Source organism: Bos indicus x Bos taurus, chromosome 10 (genome assembly GCF_003369695.1).
Source record: "Bos indicus x Bos taurus breed Angus x Brahman F1 hybrid chromosome 10, Bos_hybrid_MaternalHap_v2.0, whole genome shotgun sequence".
In the NCBI taxonomy this organism is placed as follows: domain Eukaryota; kingdom Metazoa; phylum Chordata; class Mammalia; order Artiodactyla; family Bovidae; genus Bos; species Bos indicus x Bos taurus.
Window position 1 is genome coordinate 29,367,744 of NC_040085.1, and position 17,014 is coordinate 29,384,757.

The following is a 17,014-nucleotide window of genomic DNA, read 5'->3' on the forward strand; positions in this document are numbered from 1 at the left end:
TGGTGTCTGCCTCGCTGCTACTGCACCCCAAGCTGAAACGTACAACTGCAGAAAGCAGCCAGGTCTGAACTAGCACCCGGCCGCTCCAGCAACATCATTCTTCAACCCATAGTGCATTAGTGGCCATGTGGAGATGGCTGACACACCCATCAACCAGAACCATTGTCTGAGGCAGTGGGCACTGTGAGCACAGCCCTCTGCTGGCCATACCAGCCAGCCTGTGACCCTCAAGACAGCCTCAAAGTTGGTGCCCCCGGAGTGGAGCTCCGAGCTGGCTGTTTGTGCAGTGGGAGCCAGCCAGCCCAGTGAGCTGGTCAAGGCCTGAGTGGAGAGGGGCAGCTGAGCAGCCCCTGCCTCAATGGAGCCCACAGGCCTGTGCCAGAGAGGGAAGAGCCCATCACGCCTCAGGTTCAGGCTGGGGAGGCCACCACTACAAGCTCAGCTTTCCTTTATAGTTCATAAATTATGGAAAACCCAAAGTAACTTTTGTTTATGTGAGTTATGTCTGTGGATAATTATCATATTAGAAATCAAAATTGAAGAATATTATAAATATATATTTATTCATTTTTAAATAATAAACATGGCATTACTTATTACATTTTAACACAAATATAACACTTTTATGACAAATAGCTATATTTTCCAAAAAAATTGTTGAGAAGAATAGTGATATTTTCAATCTTTTGTACCTGGATTAATAGAAGACAGCTGGATTCACGTACCTGCTTCAAAGTCAATCTACTGTAATCTGTTGCCTCAGTTAAAGTATATGAAGAAAATTTGGCCTTACACAGTAGTTGGAAAGGGGAGGAGAAATATCCTTTTCAGATAATGGTGGATATTCTTCTTTAATACTAATATTAAAACTGGACAAGAGGTAGTTTCTTAAAGTTTAGTTATAATGTGAAATCTGTAACCCTAGTTATTCCATAAATCCATGGATCTATTTTTCATGTTAAATGGATCTTTTATCCTGCATTGGTTATTTGGAAGCCAGTGGTTCACTGAAGTAGGCAAACCTTCAAAATATTAACACATTTCAATATACAATATCAACAAATCACATTTGTTAATATTGCCACTGATTTTTATCAGAAAAGTCTAAGTACTAGGAAGTTGTAAAGCTCATATTGACATACACAAATTTTCTAAGATTCTAAGTTTTTACTTGAAAGCTCAAATTTTATCATTGACAAAAAATACTTTCAGTTGTTTTCCCGAATTAACAGGTCCCTTTCAATTTTTACAAAAATGTCTGCCAAATACTTAAGTCCGAACAACAGTAGTTTGTCTGCCACTTATTCTTTCAAGTGAAAATGGAGTCCCATTAAAAAAGGACCAGTTCAACTCTCAAATTACCTCACAAACACTTTTCCTCAACACAACCTTCACATCTTGGCATACAGCAGAATTTCTTTATATGTACCTCCCAATTTACCACATAGGTTATAAAAAAGATGTGTACTCAAAGGTCAAGATTAATTAGAATTTTAAAATTTTACTGCTCCATCAAGAACATTCTTGAGTGACATCGGCTATTTCTTTCTTCTGCCTATGCCAGGCCTTAAAGAACACAATGACTATTAGTACAGTTTGATGCCATTCATTGTCCTGATTCATGTCAAAGCACCAGCAATTTTACCCACCATTGCTTTTGTACCATCACTGAAACCACTCAGTGGGCAAAAAAGCAAACAGAATCATTTCAGTATTATAATGAATTATATTACTGATATATCAGTATTACAATGAGACTAGTTTTTACTCTGCAGAGTTCCTAAAAGGGCCTCAGAGCCCAGGGCTTTGCAGTCCATGTTTTGAGAACTGCTGTTCTAATTCACTTTGACCAGTATTAATAACCATGGGAAAAGAAGGAGTTTTTTGAAATCCAGAAGGTATTAAAATCAAATGAGATTATCCCTTAAAAGGCATTTATATATTACAGGATACATTTTATCATATAATTTTCAAAAAGATCAATAAATCATGTCATAAAATACAGAAATACTTCCTACTTGATTAAAATGATCACAGTAACAATTTTATTATATGACATATTATATTTCTACATGTACTTAAGAACTCTTAATATTCTTGTAAATAAAAACTTGGTGATTTGCTTTCTCACAAAAAAAATGTATCATTATTTCTACATAATAAAAAATAAATAATAAAAAACTATGTAATTCTAATATTTTAACTATAGCATCTGTAATTATCATTAGCTAATTACCAAGTAATTATCCTACCTGAACATTCAGGGACTATCTGATGTTGACCCAAGTTCGAATCATCATCTGACCCCTCTTCAGGCAATTTTATTTTCTCAGAGTAGCTTTCCCCTTTATTATCATTACTGTTTCTACTTTCCTCTGTATTATTGCTTTCTGAGTAGCCTTCTTTACCAGAGTTCAAATTGATTGCAGTATCAACCTAAAAATTATTTCCAAAAAAATAGTTTTCAAAAATAATGTTTTTTATTTTAAATTTCTAGACTAGTTTAACTCAAATATAAGTATATGTAAGGACATGCATCATACAGTAGTGTTAAATTATTCTAATAATATAACACTTGATAAAATACAATTTACATACACAATTGAATTTAATAACATTTGCACCAAAGTAATATGCACCACTCTCCAGCAATTTCTAGCAATAATAGAGAAGAATCTGTCCCAAAGAGAATCTCTCTCTGTCAAGCTCTGAGGATGAGGCACAATGGTCCCTGCTGCCTGAGCTTACTTTCAGATGGAGAGTCAAGGGTCTAGGGCAAGCTAATCAACACAGTAGTCACTGCTCACATGTGGCTACTGAACAGCTGCAAAGTGAATAGTCTGAATCACAGTGTACTTCTAATGGAGGTCTTCAAATCAGAACCATGTGCTTTGGTTAATCATTTACTCTTATACTAGTCACAGCTTTTCTATCTCATTTTGGTTTCTCTTTCCATTTTAGCAAAGTTCATTTGCTAAAAACTGGTGAAAACATCAGTTTGGTGCAGCTGTGTTTTCCTGAGAGAGGACAGGAAAAGACATCCATGGCTGCACGAAGCAAAAACAGGGATCACAGGGCTTGAAGGCTCTGCTTGGCAGTAAAAGTCACCTTGGAAATTCACACAGCCCACAAGAGGGCAAAACCTCAGGGAGAGTGGAGACATACCTTTCCCCTCCAACGGAGGGAATGTCTGCTCCAGCCCTGCAGGACCCAGCCCTTGGAGGCTTTTATGCTCCTGGTCTACACTCCATCATTGCCATCTGGGTCCCCTTGTGAATCTCCAGGACAGAAGGCAGGTGGTGCTGAGAATTAAACTGCCAGGGTTTAATTGCTTACATGACTGCACAAGCTTACACGAGTGCACAAGCATCTCTCTTCACCTGAACTAGGACATAAGCCCCAGGAGAACTGAGCTGAGTCCGTAGTATAAAAATCATAACTGACATTTACTGAGAATTACTACTGGCCAGGTCCTGTGCTGAGTGCTTTACACACACTGCCTCAGTCACGTCTCACAATGACCCTCTGGGATAGGTATTACTACCCCAATTTAACAGAGAAGAAAACAGGTACATTATGGACTGAAACTAGTAGAGACCTAATTTATAATAAGCAAAACAATGCTTACTTTATGTGATCTTGGAAGTGTTAAAGAGGGTTTCCTGTTCAAAAATATTCTTCTGTGAAAGGCCAGGTTAAAGCCTAAAATTCCATAATATCCAGTAAATTCTTAAGGCTGCATAGTTTCGTGAGAATGCTGAAATTGCTAGAAGTCACACAAGCCCTGTCAGTAATTTAGATCTTGGCATAAATGAATCAAGCTGATCTTTCCCTGAGAACGGGTTTTTATACAGGGGTAACATAACTAGATATTAGCAACTACTCAGATACCACATTTCAGTATACACAAAGATCTTTCACACGTGTTACCTCATATGATCCTGACGCTCAGAATGAGCAGGAAAAATGAGACAAAAGACATGAAACACAACAAAAGGCAAATACTGCCCATTTCACAATTTTACCCACAGTTTCCCATCCCAGTAGCACCAACCATCTCCCCATCCCACTGCCCATGGGCCTCTCTCTTCCCAACCCCTCTGATCGTCTACCTTGTGGCCTGTTTGCTTTTTTTACTTCTTCATTCTCAAAGCCACATTCAGCCTCCACTTTTCATTGCTCCATGTACCCTACTTCATCTCCACGTTAGTCCCAAGAAAGGTAGATAGTCTATAAAAACACTTCCAAACAATTAGATACCTACCTGAAAGCCATGAGATTTTTACACCAGTTGCAACAATTGGCTCCTTCAAGAAAAATATTCAGAAGCAACAATAAACCAAAATTCTAAGACTGAGAACTATACCATTACTACAGAAATTTCATTAAAATTCTAGCATTTTAGGGACTTCCTGGCAGTCCAATAGTTAAGAATCCGTGCTTCCACTGCAGGGGACACGGCTTCAATCCCTGATCAGGAAACTAGATCCCACAAGCTATACAGCATGTGGCAAAAAAAAAAACAAAAAAAACCTCTAGCATTTTAAATTCATTTTCTGCCACTCAGAAATTTTTGCAAGAAATTAATAAAAGACAAATGAGCAATAAAACTAATCAAAATACTAAGATTTATTATTCTGACAATGTAAAAGGGCTTACAGACACTTAATCATTTGCAGTCAGCAGTCAACATGCAGCATACCTGTGGATTTTCTACCCCAACCCCAGATGAACCTTACTAATTTTCCACGTAAATCACAACTTTTACAAAGTCTTGCCTTTGCTATAAGTATCAAAGTCCTCATTGGTTAATAAATATGCTAGAGTTTGTTTTGACCTATAGCTTAGTGGGTTCAAATAAAATATGCCTGGAATTAATTGCTGATATATTTCTTTTAAATAAATTTGAATGAGGTAATATTAAGCTATGTTTTAAAACATGCGCATCAATATTGTGAAGTTGCTGCTTTAGAAAAAAATCATCACCTAGGAATATGTAAGCAGAAATACTAATCCTTTGCTACTCTAAAATTTGTCAGGTCTTTGTAAATATATTATCCTACCTACATAAAATGGTAAATTTTTCATTCTAAATTTGTTAAACACAGTTATGTGACAGCTACTATGTGTCTGACTTTACACTGAATTTCATGAAAAATAACATAGGAAGGACTGACCAATTAGGTTAAAGAATTAAGGCCAATTAGCTAAGATGTACTGAGTACTTACTATATGCTGCTACTAAGTCGCTTCAGTCATGTCCAACTCTGTGTGACCCCATAGACGGCAGCCCACCAGGCTCCACCATCCCTGGGATTCTCCAGGCAAGAACACTGGAGTGGGTTGCCACTTCCTTCTCCAATGCATAAAAGTGAAAGTGAAGTCGCTCAGTCGTGTCAGACTCTTAGCGACCCCATGGACTGCAGCCTACCAGGCTCCTCCGCCCATGGGATTTTCTAGGCAAGAGTACTGGAGTAGGGCGCCACTGCCTTCTCTGTACTAGGTGCTGCTGCTGCTGCTAAGTCGCTTCAGTCGTGTCCGACTCTGTGCGACCCCATAGACGGCAGCCCACCAGGCTCCCCCGTCCCTGGGATTCTCCAGGCAAGAACACTGGAGTGGGTTGCCATTTCCCTCCCCAATGCATGAACGTGAGAAGTGAAAGTGAAGTCGCTCAGTCGTGTCCAACTCCTAGCGACCCCTTGGACTGCAGCCCACCAGGCTCCTCCATCCATGGGATTTTCCAGGCAAGAGTACTGGAGTGGGGTGCCATTGCTAGTCACTTCTAAAAATTGTAGATATTTCACTCATTTTATCCCCAAAATGCCGGGAGCCGGCATATTGCATATTGAGTGCAGCACTTTCCACAGCATCATCTTTCAGGATCTGGAATAGCTCAACTGGAATTCTATCACTGCCGGGAGCCAGCGTGAGGAACTCCGCCCATGACAAAGGTCATGAGGAAGGAGGCTCGGCATACGCAAACGCGGGATCGAGTCTCAGGAGTCCCCCATCTACCCCCAAAACCAGAGTCTGCCTACTTTCTGCTTTGTGCTTTCACCTACACCTCTGACTTTACAGGGGGCTGTCCCCCACTACCTCTCTCTGAAAGAAGAGTTAGCTTACAGCTCCAGTTAATAATTCCTGGGTGTGACAGTGTTTCAACCTACAAACTCCTTTGGAAATCCTCTAGCCTGCCTGAATAGGTTTTTCTGGCCACATGTGATTGTTCAGAGCCTCCCAACTGTGAGAGGCAGGAGATGTTCTAAACCGTGTAAACACAGATTCTTTTGAATAGTTAAAAGATTGATTAGAAATTGTATTGGTGAAGGGATTTTCACTTGTTGGGCCAATGTTTGCTGCTAAGTTTCCATATCCCTTACCTGCTGTGTCCCTGGCAATGTATTGATTAATATAATTGGTGTAAGTAGCTTTAATGTTTGTAACCTGGGACCCTTGAGTTAATTCTTTTTCTTGTTATAGCCCACCACACCTTTGCTCTGTAGGAATGCAACTTTATCTAATGCTTTTGGAGGGTGGCTCCTGACCAATCACCTTTAGAGAAAAATAAGTTTTCTGAAGAAAGGGTCTTAAAATGTTAACAGGCCTCCGGGCCAGAAGATGATGCAAATCACCTAAGCTTTTGCATATGATAAGTTTGCAGGAAGAAAGCCTGGCTTGCTGCATGACTCTACCCCTTCCCCCATTATCCTCTATGCATAACTTAAGGTATAAAAACTACTTTGGAAAATAAAGTGCGGGCCTTGTTCACCGAAACTTGGTCTCACCATGTCGTTCTTTCTCTTACCTTCTGGCTGAATCATTCAGCCTCTTTTCTCCACTGAATTTCCTCACTGAGCTATCCTTATTTCAGCCTCTTTTCTTCACTGAAATTTCCTTACTGAGCTATCCTCATTCTATTACTCTTTATATCCTTAATTAACGTTTAATTAAGCAATTGTTTCCTGATCCTCGCCGACGCCATCCCTGCTTCGAATTCCCTGGATCCACTGGGGCTGGACCCCGGCACCAAAACATGCCTAAGAGGTGGACAGTATTGAACAGATTAGGAAACTGACACAGAGAGTCGAAGTATTAATAATTTTCCCAAAATCACATAAAATGTGGTCAGCAAAGCCTATTTTGAACCCATAACTCCAGAGTTTAGGTTTATAATCAGTAAGTTTGAGACTAAAGAGTCTAAAATTGTTTTGGGCTATTGGAATCTAAAATTGTTTTAGATTCCACTTTAGGCTATAGGGAAAACCGAATAAACTGAAACTTTCCATCTACTTAGAAATGAATAGTTCTAAGCTCACAAGAATACTGGGGAAATTGCCAGTCAACAGAAATTAAAAGGAAACTAAAAGCTGAGAAACCTGTATGCAGGTCAAGAAGCAACAGTCAGAACCAGATATGGGACAATGGACTGATTCAAAATTGGGAAAGGATTACATCAAGGCTGTATATTGTCACCCTGATTATTTAACTTATAGGCAGAGTACATCATGCAAAATGCCAGGCTAGATGAATCACAAGCTGGAATCAAGATTGCCAGGAGAAAATATCAGCAACCCCAGATATGAAGATGACACCACCCTGATGGCAGAAAGCAGAGAGGAACTAATGAGACTTTTGATGAAGGTGAAAGAGGAGAGTGAACAATCTGGCTTAAAACTCAACACTCAAAAAGATAAGTTCATGGCATCGGGTCTCATCACTTCATGGTAAATAAATGGGGAAAAGATGGAAACAGTGACAGACTTTTATTTTCTTGGGCTCCAAAATCACTGCTCCAATGCAGACAGTAACTGCAGCCACGAAATTAAAAGACACTTGCTCATTGGGAAAAAAGCTATGACAAACTTAGATAGCATATTAAAAAGCAGAGACATCACTTCCCCAACAAAGGTCCATATAGTCAAAGCTACACTTTTCTCAGTAATCATGTACAGATATGAGAGTTAGACCATAAAGAAGGCTGAGCACCAAATAATTAATGCTTTCAAACTGTGATGCTGGATAAGACTCTTGAGGGTCCCTTGGACAGCAAGAAGATCAAAACAGTCAATCCTAAAAGGTATCAACCTTAAATATTCATTGGAAGGACTGGTGCTGAAGCTGGAGCTCCAACACTTTAACCACTGATGCAGAGCTGACACATTGGAAAAGACAATGATGCTGGGAAAGATTGAAGGCATGAGGAGAAGGGGATGACAGAGGATGAGATAGTTGGATGGCATCACCAACTCAATGAATGTGAGTTTGAGCAAACTCTGGGAGATGGTGAAGGACAGGGAAGCCTAGTGTACTGCAGTCTATGAGGTTCCAAAGAGTCAGACACAACTTAAGAGACTGAACAAGAACAACAACAAAAACTGAAATAGGAACCTTTATAAATCCTTAAAGCAGATGACCTGGTGGGGGCTGGGTGGGAGCAGAGTATGTGTGTGTTAAGTTGCTTCAGTCATGTCTGATTCTTTGCAACCCTATGGACTGAAGCCCACCAGGCTCCTCTGTCCATGGGATTCTCCAGGCAAGAATACTGGAGTGCACTGCCATGCCCTTCTCCAGGGGATCTTCCCAACTCAGGGACTGAACCTGCATCTCTTATGTCTCCTGCATTGGCAGGCAGGACTCTTTACCACCAGTACCAGGACAGGTAAAAGAAAAATATGCTGGCCTCAGAAAGCCATAGCCTTGGGCTTTACCACCTACACAGAGCTAGGAGACTAGGACTTGGGCTCATGCAAGACAGGATGGAGAAGACCCTTCCCTCTCCTGCTTCATGAAGCTGGATCCCTTAAAAAGGTGCCTCCTCAGTGACAGTGCAGACTAGAAAAATATATCTATCCAAAAGCACAGGATACAAACAAAAAATGTGTCTGTGTCCCTGGAGGAGGAAATGGCAACCCACTCCAGTGTTCTTGCCTGGAGAATCCCAGGGACGGGGGAGCCTCGTGGGCCACTGTCTATGGGGTCACACAGAGTCAGACACAACTGAAGCGACTTAGCAGCAGCAACAGCAGTTCCAAGTGGGAAACAGTCTTCCCTGAGAATGTGCAACCATGGGGTCATGCTTTATGTGGGTTTGAATTCCAATTAATATTATTCATGAGCTCTGGAATGCTTCAAGATGAAAAATTAGCCAAAAAAAAAAAAAAAAAGATTCATGCCAGTGGTATCTCTGAGCCATTTGGTAGAAGCAAACAGAAACTTGCTCTGGAAGGTACAGCTTCAAATCAGGCTCCATAAATTTTCCAAAATTAAAACTTACAATCCCAAAGTTCAAAAGCCATGAACACATGACCAACAGTAAGCAAGAGTCACAATAAACAAAAGAACTTAAGATATTACTATAAAAATCTGATAAAGATTTATGAGTATTAAGATTTAATGAGTATTAAGAAAGAATCCAAATAATACAAAAAGAAAAAGATATTCTTTTTAAGAATTCTCCAGGCCAGAATACTGAAGTAGGTAGCCTTTTCCTTCTCCAGGGGATCTTCCCAACCCTGGGATCAAACCCAGGTCTCCCACATTGCAGGTGGATTCTTTATCAGCTGAGCCACAAGGGAAACCCAGAAATATTGGAGTGAGTAGCCTAACCCGCTCCAGTAGATCTTCCCAACCCAGGAATCGAACCAGGGTCTCCTGCACTGCAGGCAGATACTTTACCAACTGAGCTACCAAGGAAGCCCTAATAATAAGCAAGATTCAGAATAAATAAAAGAACTTAAGATATTATTATAAAAAGCTGATAAATAGTTCTAATGAGTCTGAAGAAAGAATCCAAATAACACAAAAAGATTAAGATAAATTTGAAAATAAATGACAAAGAACTTCAAGAAATTAAAAATATATCATTAAGATTAAAAATTCAATGGATAGATTAAAGAACAGATTTGACATAGTATTAGAAAGAATTCCAAGAAATATATATTAAAAATTCCCCAGCATGATGCACAGAGAAATAAATGAATTTTTTTTTAAATTTTAAGAGACATAAAGAATAGAAGAGAAAGGTTCAAAAGAAATTTTACTGGACTTCCAGGATGTTAAAATAGAAAAAAAAAAATGCAGGCAATATTTGAAACATATGAAAATACAGTGGCTAAGAAGTTTTAAAAATAAAAATAAAAAACACATATCCTTACATTGAAGTAGTACTAGTCTTCGGAAACACAAATTAAATAAGTCCATACCTAGGGGAGTAATAATAGATATCAAAAACAAAGGGAAAAAAAAAAAGTGGCCAGAGAAAAATATCTAAAATAGACAACCCACACTGGAATGAATAGTGGGCTTACAAAAGCCTTCTCACTGGCAACAAAAGAGGCAAGTATCTAAATGCAAAATACAGAACTATAAAACTTTCAGAAGAAAAAACAGGAAAAAAATATTTGGGAACTTGGGTTAAACAAAGGATTCTTAGATACAACCAAAAAATACAATTCTCAAAAGAAAAAAAGCATGATGAATTGCACTTAAAATGTTAAATGTTCTTTAAAAGACACAGTTAAAAGAAAGAAAAACCAAGCTACAGACTAGGAGAAAATATTTGCAAATAATATATCTGACAAAAGACTATTTACTTACTATTGACTTTTCAGAGTTCTTTATGTATTCCAGATAGAGTCTTTTGAACATAAACTTTCCAAAAAAAATATGTGAATTGTAAATAAGCACATAAAAACACAACATTATTAGTCATCAGGGAAATTTCATTTGCACCCTCAGTGAGATATTACTTTATACTTATTGTATATATGCAAATATTTACAGCAGCTTTATTCATAATCACCAAAATCTGCAAACTACCCAAATGCTCCTCACCTGGGGAATGAATAAGCAAACTGTGGTTTACCCACACAATGGAACGCTGCTAAGCGATAAAAAGATGTGAGTGAACAAGCATCAACATGGATGAGTCTCAGACTCAGTGTGCCAGCAAACAAAAGCCAGATTCAAAAGCTACATTTTTTTTTTTAACTTCATTCATTTGACCTTCTGGAAAAGGAAAAACTAAAGGGACAGAAATCAGATCCAGAGTTTCCAGGGATTAAGAGTAGGAGAGACTATTTATGACAGGCTAGCATGAGGGCATTTTTGAGAGGTAATGATGGAACTGTTCTATATTGTGATTGTGATAAGATCACTCCACACATGTGCCAAACTCAAAATTAAACACCAAAAGAGACTGAATTTCACAGTATGTAAAATGTTTAAATTAGAAGCAAAGAAGTCAATGAGATGCTATGTAAATAGATGGGAAGATTTACTATCATAAAGTTAGAAATTCTCTCCAAATTAATCTATAAATTCAAAGCGATTTCAATCAAAACCTCAACAGTATTTTTCATAGAACTTGAAAACTGTTCTAAAATATAAAAACAACAAAAAGCCAAGTACAGCTAGGACAGTCCTAGAGGAAAATATGATGGGGAGACCGATCTCATCAGATATCAAGAACTATTACAATGCTGTAAGAGTTAACACACAGTAATGATGCAGGATTAGATGAAAAAAACATAAGAGTTAAGCTAGAAACTGTATTTTACAAAGCTGCTTGCAGGCTGGATTCTGGATATGTGTTAGTTTCATCCAATTAGGTGCATCTGCACAAAATTTATACCACAGAAATGAGGTAGAAGCCATCTTGCTAAGCTCCTGATATGCAGCTGGTCTCTTTACTGACTGAGCCACCAAGGAAGCCCTATATTATTGACAAGAAATATCAAAGGCAGTCACCTCTGCATGTCTAGTCACCAGTTTTATGGTTCTGAGAGAAGTGTAGAATATCAGAGGCAGCAACAGCAGCAGCTTTCAGATCTCTGGATTTTGGATACGGTGGTGTGACTGGGCTTCCCTCGTAGCTCAGCAGTACGGAACCTGCCTGCAATGCAGAAGACACAGGAGACCGGGATTTGATCCTTGAGTAGGGAAGATCCCCTGGAGGAGGAAATGGAAAATCCCACGGACAGAGGAGCCTGACAGGCTACGGCCCATGGGGTCACAAAACAGTTGCACGTGACTGAGCATGCACACACAGTGTGATCTGGGAACCAATGATCCAAGAAAAGTCCCCTCTGTGATTTCCTTTTCAGCTGGCCCTCAATTGATTTAGGAACTGAATTTCTTGTATTCAATCTGGAATACATTCTAGGCTGGAAATGCCTAGAATGTTTTCTATTTCCAGCATTAAATCATGATAGACACTCCTCTAAGAGTTTTGTAATGCAGTCTAACCCATAAGTCAAAAGAATACGTGAGAAGGGAGTCATAAAACTGCAAAGAAAATTTTCACCATAAGCTTCAAAATTTTTGTTTCCCACAACCTTAAGACAAATAAACTGCCCCACATCACAGAGAGAAAAAGATTCTTTAAAAAAAAAAAAATATTGAATTAGATATTTTGAGAAAAGATAGAAAGACTAATAAAGACAATAAAGGGAGTCACAGCCGGGTAATGTACCTACTAAATATACACCATGTGGTCTTGATCCAGACTCTGTTTTTTAAATTAATGAATCTTTTTCATAGTTAAGAGTCAATGGTGGCATAGTAGATATTGGAATACAAAGCTTTTTTATGAAAGAAGAAAAGTTAACAAATGAGCATTATCAAAGTACAACTATGGAAAATTAAGCCATACTCTATCCCCCCTACCCCCAAAAGAGGGGAAAGTAAAGAAGGAAAGAGTATTTTCACATAAAAAGATCTAAAGTAACAAACAAGAAATCTATGAGTGCTCCCAGAACACACCTTTTAAAGAGGAACCTTAGAAGGGGATGTTAACAACAGCTCTGGTTCACCAATTGCTAGAGATTGAAAGAAGTCGTTTATATCATTTCTAAACAGCAAAGTACCTTGAAGGATGCTGGTTCTGGTGAGAGCACCTCCAAAGAAGCATTTGAACTTCGGCTCCCAGGACGTGTTCTTGAATTTGAGGCTGGTTTTGAAATTTCATCCAAGTTTCCCTTTATAATATCCATTGATATCCTGAAACAAAATTTTAAGCAAGCTGTGACTTGTATGTTTAAATGTTTCATCACTGTTAACATTCAGTTAACTCAGAGCCTTTGTTACAAGGATTATGTTGCTACCAAACTCACAGGACCCTAACTTCATCAAAAGATGTCTATGTCCACGGATCATTACATTTTACATCACTGTAAGTGGAAAAAACATGCTGCCCAGGATGTTAGATTCTGAAAGTGGCTAAAAAAGTGCAGAAGTGAATGCCATTCAGTGGCTTTCTGCATCTCCAAGAGAAACACTTACTGTGTCCTAGGCCTTAGAAGACACTTTCGGAGAACCACACCTCTCAGCCAAGACTCATGCTTCATTGTAATAACTTCCCAAAGCCTCTACTTGCTTTTGGTTTTACTTTCCTTATTCTAGCTCAGCCTTCAGCCTGGGCTCCCTCTCAGCTCTGATTTCTCCTCTCTTCCTTGGTACCGAATCTTCATGGAGTACCTGCTGCTGCTGCTGCTGGTAATCACTCTTCTATCAACCCTGCCCTTCTAAGACCCACAACTCTACTTCTGCCCTGAAGCAACAGAGAACTGAACCTACTCTATCTAGCAGAGGACAGACTTTCATTATCTGGATACACATTGCCAATCTCCTTAACTATTTTTCAGGTGACACCATCCAAAGGCCTTATACCAGTCTGGCTGCTCTATTCCCAGGACTGCTTCCTAAAGCAGGAGATATTAGGCAGGGTGGTTTAATCTAATGAGAAAACTTGAGTATTGCCAGCACCTTGATCCTGCCAAACTGTGCCCTTGATCAGGACCATTCCAGATTTGTTCAGTAATGCTGGGGTGGCATACATGCCAAATAAAATGGAAGAAACAGAGAGAATTTCAGAGTTTGCCTTCTCAATACTTAGCTTTACATATGTGTGACTGGATATCTTCCAACAAATCCTTTCCTAAATTCCTACTGGTTATGAATCAAACCATTTCTCTCATAAGAGAATAAAGGCAACTGCCTCTGGCCCAGCAAGTGAAACAATGTCCTTTTCTTACCCTACAAAATGACTCATCTATCTTTCTCTTTTTGAACAGGGAAGGCAGAGTCCAAGAAAGTTCCGGACACAGGAGGAAGCCCAAACATGAACAACCCCATGCTCCTCCAAGGCACACAGAGGGATAATATGATTTAGCTCCCAACCATTCAATGTACCGAGGCGTCAAGGACCAGTAGGTCAACTCTTTCCATCTCACCAAATGAAAAAGGCATTGATCTCAACATTATTCAACTCTGTAAAAGGGTTTTTGGCTCACTCAGGAAGGCACTGACATTATTATTGTGGGATGACGGATCACCCTGGCCCGTCACATCACAATCAAAAAGCGTAAGTCACTGAAAGGCCAAATGTCTTGTAATGCCCTAAGCAGCCTGTCAAGGGAGACTTATTGCAGTGCACAGAGGGAGCAATGAGATGGAAGCCTGTGCAGAGCCCGTATAATACACGTCAATAAGGGGAGGGGCACAGGGAACCACCAATGGCATGGACCAGCTAAGAGGCTCCAGAAATCTCTCCATTTGCTTTAGAAATAGGTCTGTTCTTTTATGTTTGCTCCTGAAAATCATAAATAAAACACACTTCCCAGGATGGGTAGGGATATAACTAACAATCTTATGATTTGGCCATCTAGAAAAAAGTACGGGTAAAGGGCAGTGAATTAGGAACTTAGAGATGTATCTGAGTGTATTAGAAAACAATCTCAGTAGCCACAGAGAAATCCCACAAGAAAAATAAAGCATTGTGCAAGAAAGCAAACAATCAAATGATAATTAAATACTTTTAATTATATAAGCACTGAATATTGATTTAACCAAATACTGTGCCTTAATTATATTGAGTGTATGTGAGAAGGAGTATGTAAAAGGAAATGTATAAAAAATCTAACCTGTCAAAATAGGAAATCAAAGAGAATATCCAAAACTTGATAAATCTAAACAATAGTTAAACAAGCATAATGTTTACAAGTTCAAGATATTTGTCCCTGAAGGATGTGACATTTTTTTCCACTGTAAATATTATACTGTATTTTGACATATTTTACTATATTACTTTATTAAAAGTTTTTTTGCCTTCTCCTTTAAATTGCTTAATAATAAATAAATATAAAATATGAAATCTCCAAGGGACTGGAAGGAAACATACATCTAATTTACATAATAATGAGGTTTTTTGTTGTTTAGTTGCTAAGTCCTGTCCGACTCTTTTGAAACCCCATGGACTACAGGTGCCAGGTTCCTCTGTCCATGGGATTTCCCAGGCAAGAATCATGGGGTGGGTTGCTATTTTCTTCTCCAGGGGATCTTCCCCACCCAGGGATCAAACCCACATCTCCTACTCAGCAGGACCTGGGAAGGCACTTTACCACAGGTTCAGTAGTAAAGAATCCGCCTGCCAATGCAGGAGACACAGGTTCCATCCCTGGGCTGGGAAGATCCTCTGGAGGAGGAAACAGCAACCCACGCCAGTATTCTTGGCTGGAGAATCCCATGGACAGAGGAGACTGGTGGGCTATCAGACTCAACTGAGCATGCACGAACACACCTGGGAAGCCCAAAAATGAGGTTAGAGACTTACCAAGCAGGACATCAAGAGCATAAGTCAAAAAATAAGAGACTAATAGATGTGATCACATAACACTGACTGCTCTTGAGTATCAAACCAAAAAGAAAAAAAAAAAACTCTAAATTAAAAGATAGATGAGAAACTGGAGGAAATATATGCAATATAGATAATATACAAAAGATTAATACATTTACATATTTAAAGAGCTCTTATCAACAAGGAAAAGAAGCATTCCAATAGAAAACTGGCAAAGGGCATAGACAAGAAAGGAAGGCAGGAAGCAGGAAGGAAGCAAATCAATATCCTGTTTAAAAAACAAGACCAATTTCTCTAATTAAAGAAATATACAGAGAGGGACCTGAAGGATGATCACAAATCAAAGAAGTAACAATGGTGGGTTCTGGACTAGCAGGTTCATGGGTGTTCTTGTGTCTTCTTTTACCTTTTGCTTATCTCTACTTGCTGGTTTTCTAGTATTTTAAATTCATAATTAAAGAATTTATTTATTGTAGTAAATTTTCTGGAATACATTAAAGTCTATTCAAAAATAAATAAAAATCACCCAGTATTCATCACCCTGAGCTAAACACTGCTGGCACATTTCTTTTCCATTTTTGCTTTTCATATTTTTTCAACAAAATTGAATCCATGTATTTCTCACTTAACATTAAGTGATCAGCATTTTCTTATTACATTAAAGATAGTTCTAAAATAGAATACTATTCAGTTCTTGATATTCCATTAAACAAAAGGATATATGACCAGATTCTAACTTGCAATAAATCACTGTTAAGAGGTACAAAGTTTTCCTAACATTCATTTCAAGTGAGATTAAACTTTTTCATATAGGCTTGTGAGAAATGCAACCACCATGAATGATTTAAAACCAAAATGGGGACACTGGGCCAATGTAATTTGATGTTTTGGGATGAATGAAAGAATAAAAAGAAAATTAATCCTCCTCTGTTTAGTTACAATGAATAGCCAGCCTTTTTAAAAAGTTGAATTACATTTATTTTCATGATTTTAATGTTTAAAAACTATTTGTGGTGTTTTTTCTTAACTTTCTATATTTGTTTATTATGTAAGAAATATTTGCCTATGAGAGGGGAAAAAAGGCAAATAATATAGAACAATATAAAAGTTTTTCAAGTTCAACTTACCCTCATCCCAAGAAACACAGTTGATAGATTTTTGTAGGTCTTACTTTTTTAGGCATATGCAAACTTTCTATCCTGTAACTACCTACTCCTACCCAACACAAACACACACAAATGGCATGGTACTTCACAACTTGCTTTTTCATACTTTATGCATTTCAGAGACTTTTCTGTAGCACCACACACAAATACATTTCATGCTTTCAAATCATGGCATAGTACTCTATTGCATAGATGTAGCATTTTAAAAATCAGT

At 38.5% G+C, this 17,014-nt stretch overlaps 1 protein-coding gene and 1 non-coding gene across 2 annotated transcripts in view; both read right to left on the reverse strand.

Moving 5' to 3' along the window:
• Positions 1–17,014, reverse strand: part of FSIP1 (fibrous sheath interacting protein 1) — a 218,228-nt gene that overhangs the window by 197,745 nt on the left and 3,469 nt on the right. The window contains exons 2-3 of the mRNA XM_027553499.1: positions 12,867–12,999; positions 2,253–2,436 (exon numbers count right to left, since the gene is read on the reverse strand). Of these exons, the coding sequence (XP_027409300.1) occupies positions 2,253–2,436; positions 12,867–12,992 (310 nt within the window). The 5' untranslated portion in view covers positions 12,993–12,999. The remainder of the gene's footprint in view (positions 1–2,252; positions 2,437–12,866; positions 13,000–17,014) is intronic.
• Positions 9,622–9,693, reverse strand: TRNAC-GCA. The gene has a single exon. It is a non-coding gene; the product is annotated as a tRNA-Cys (tRNA).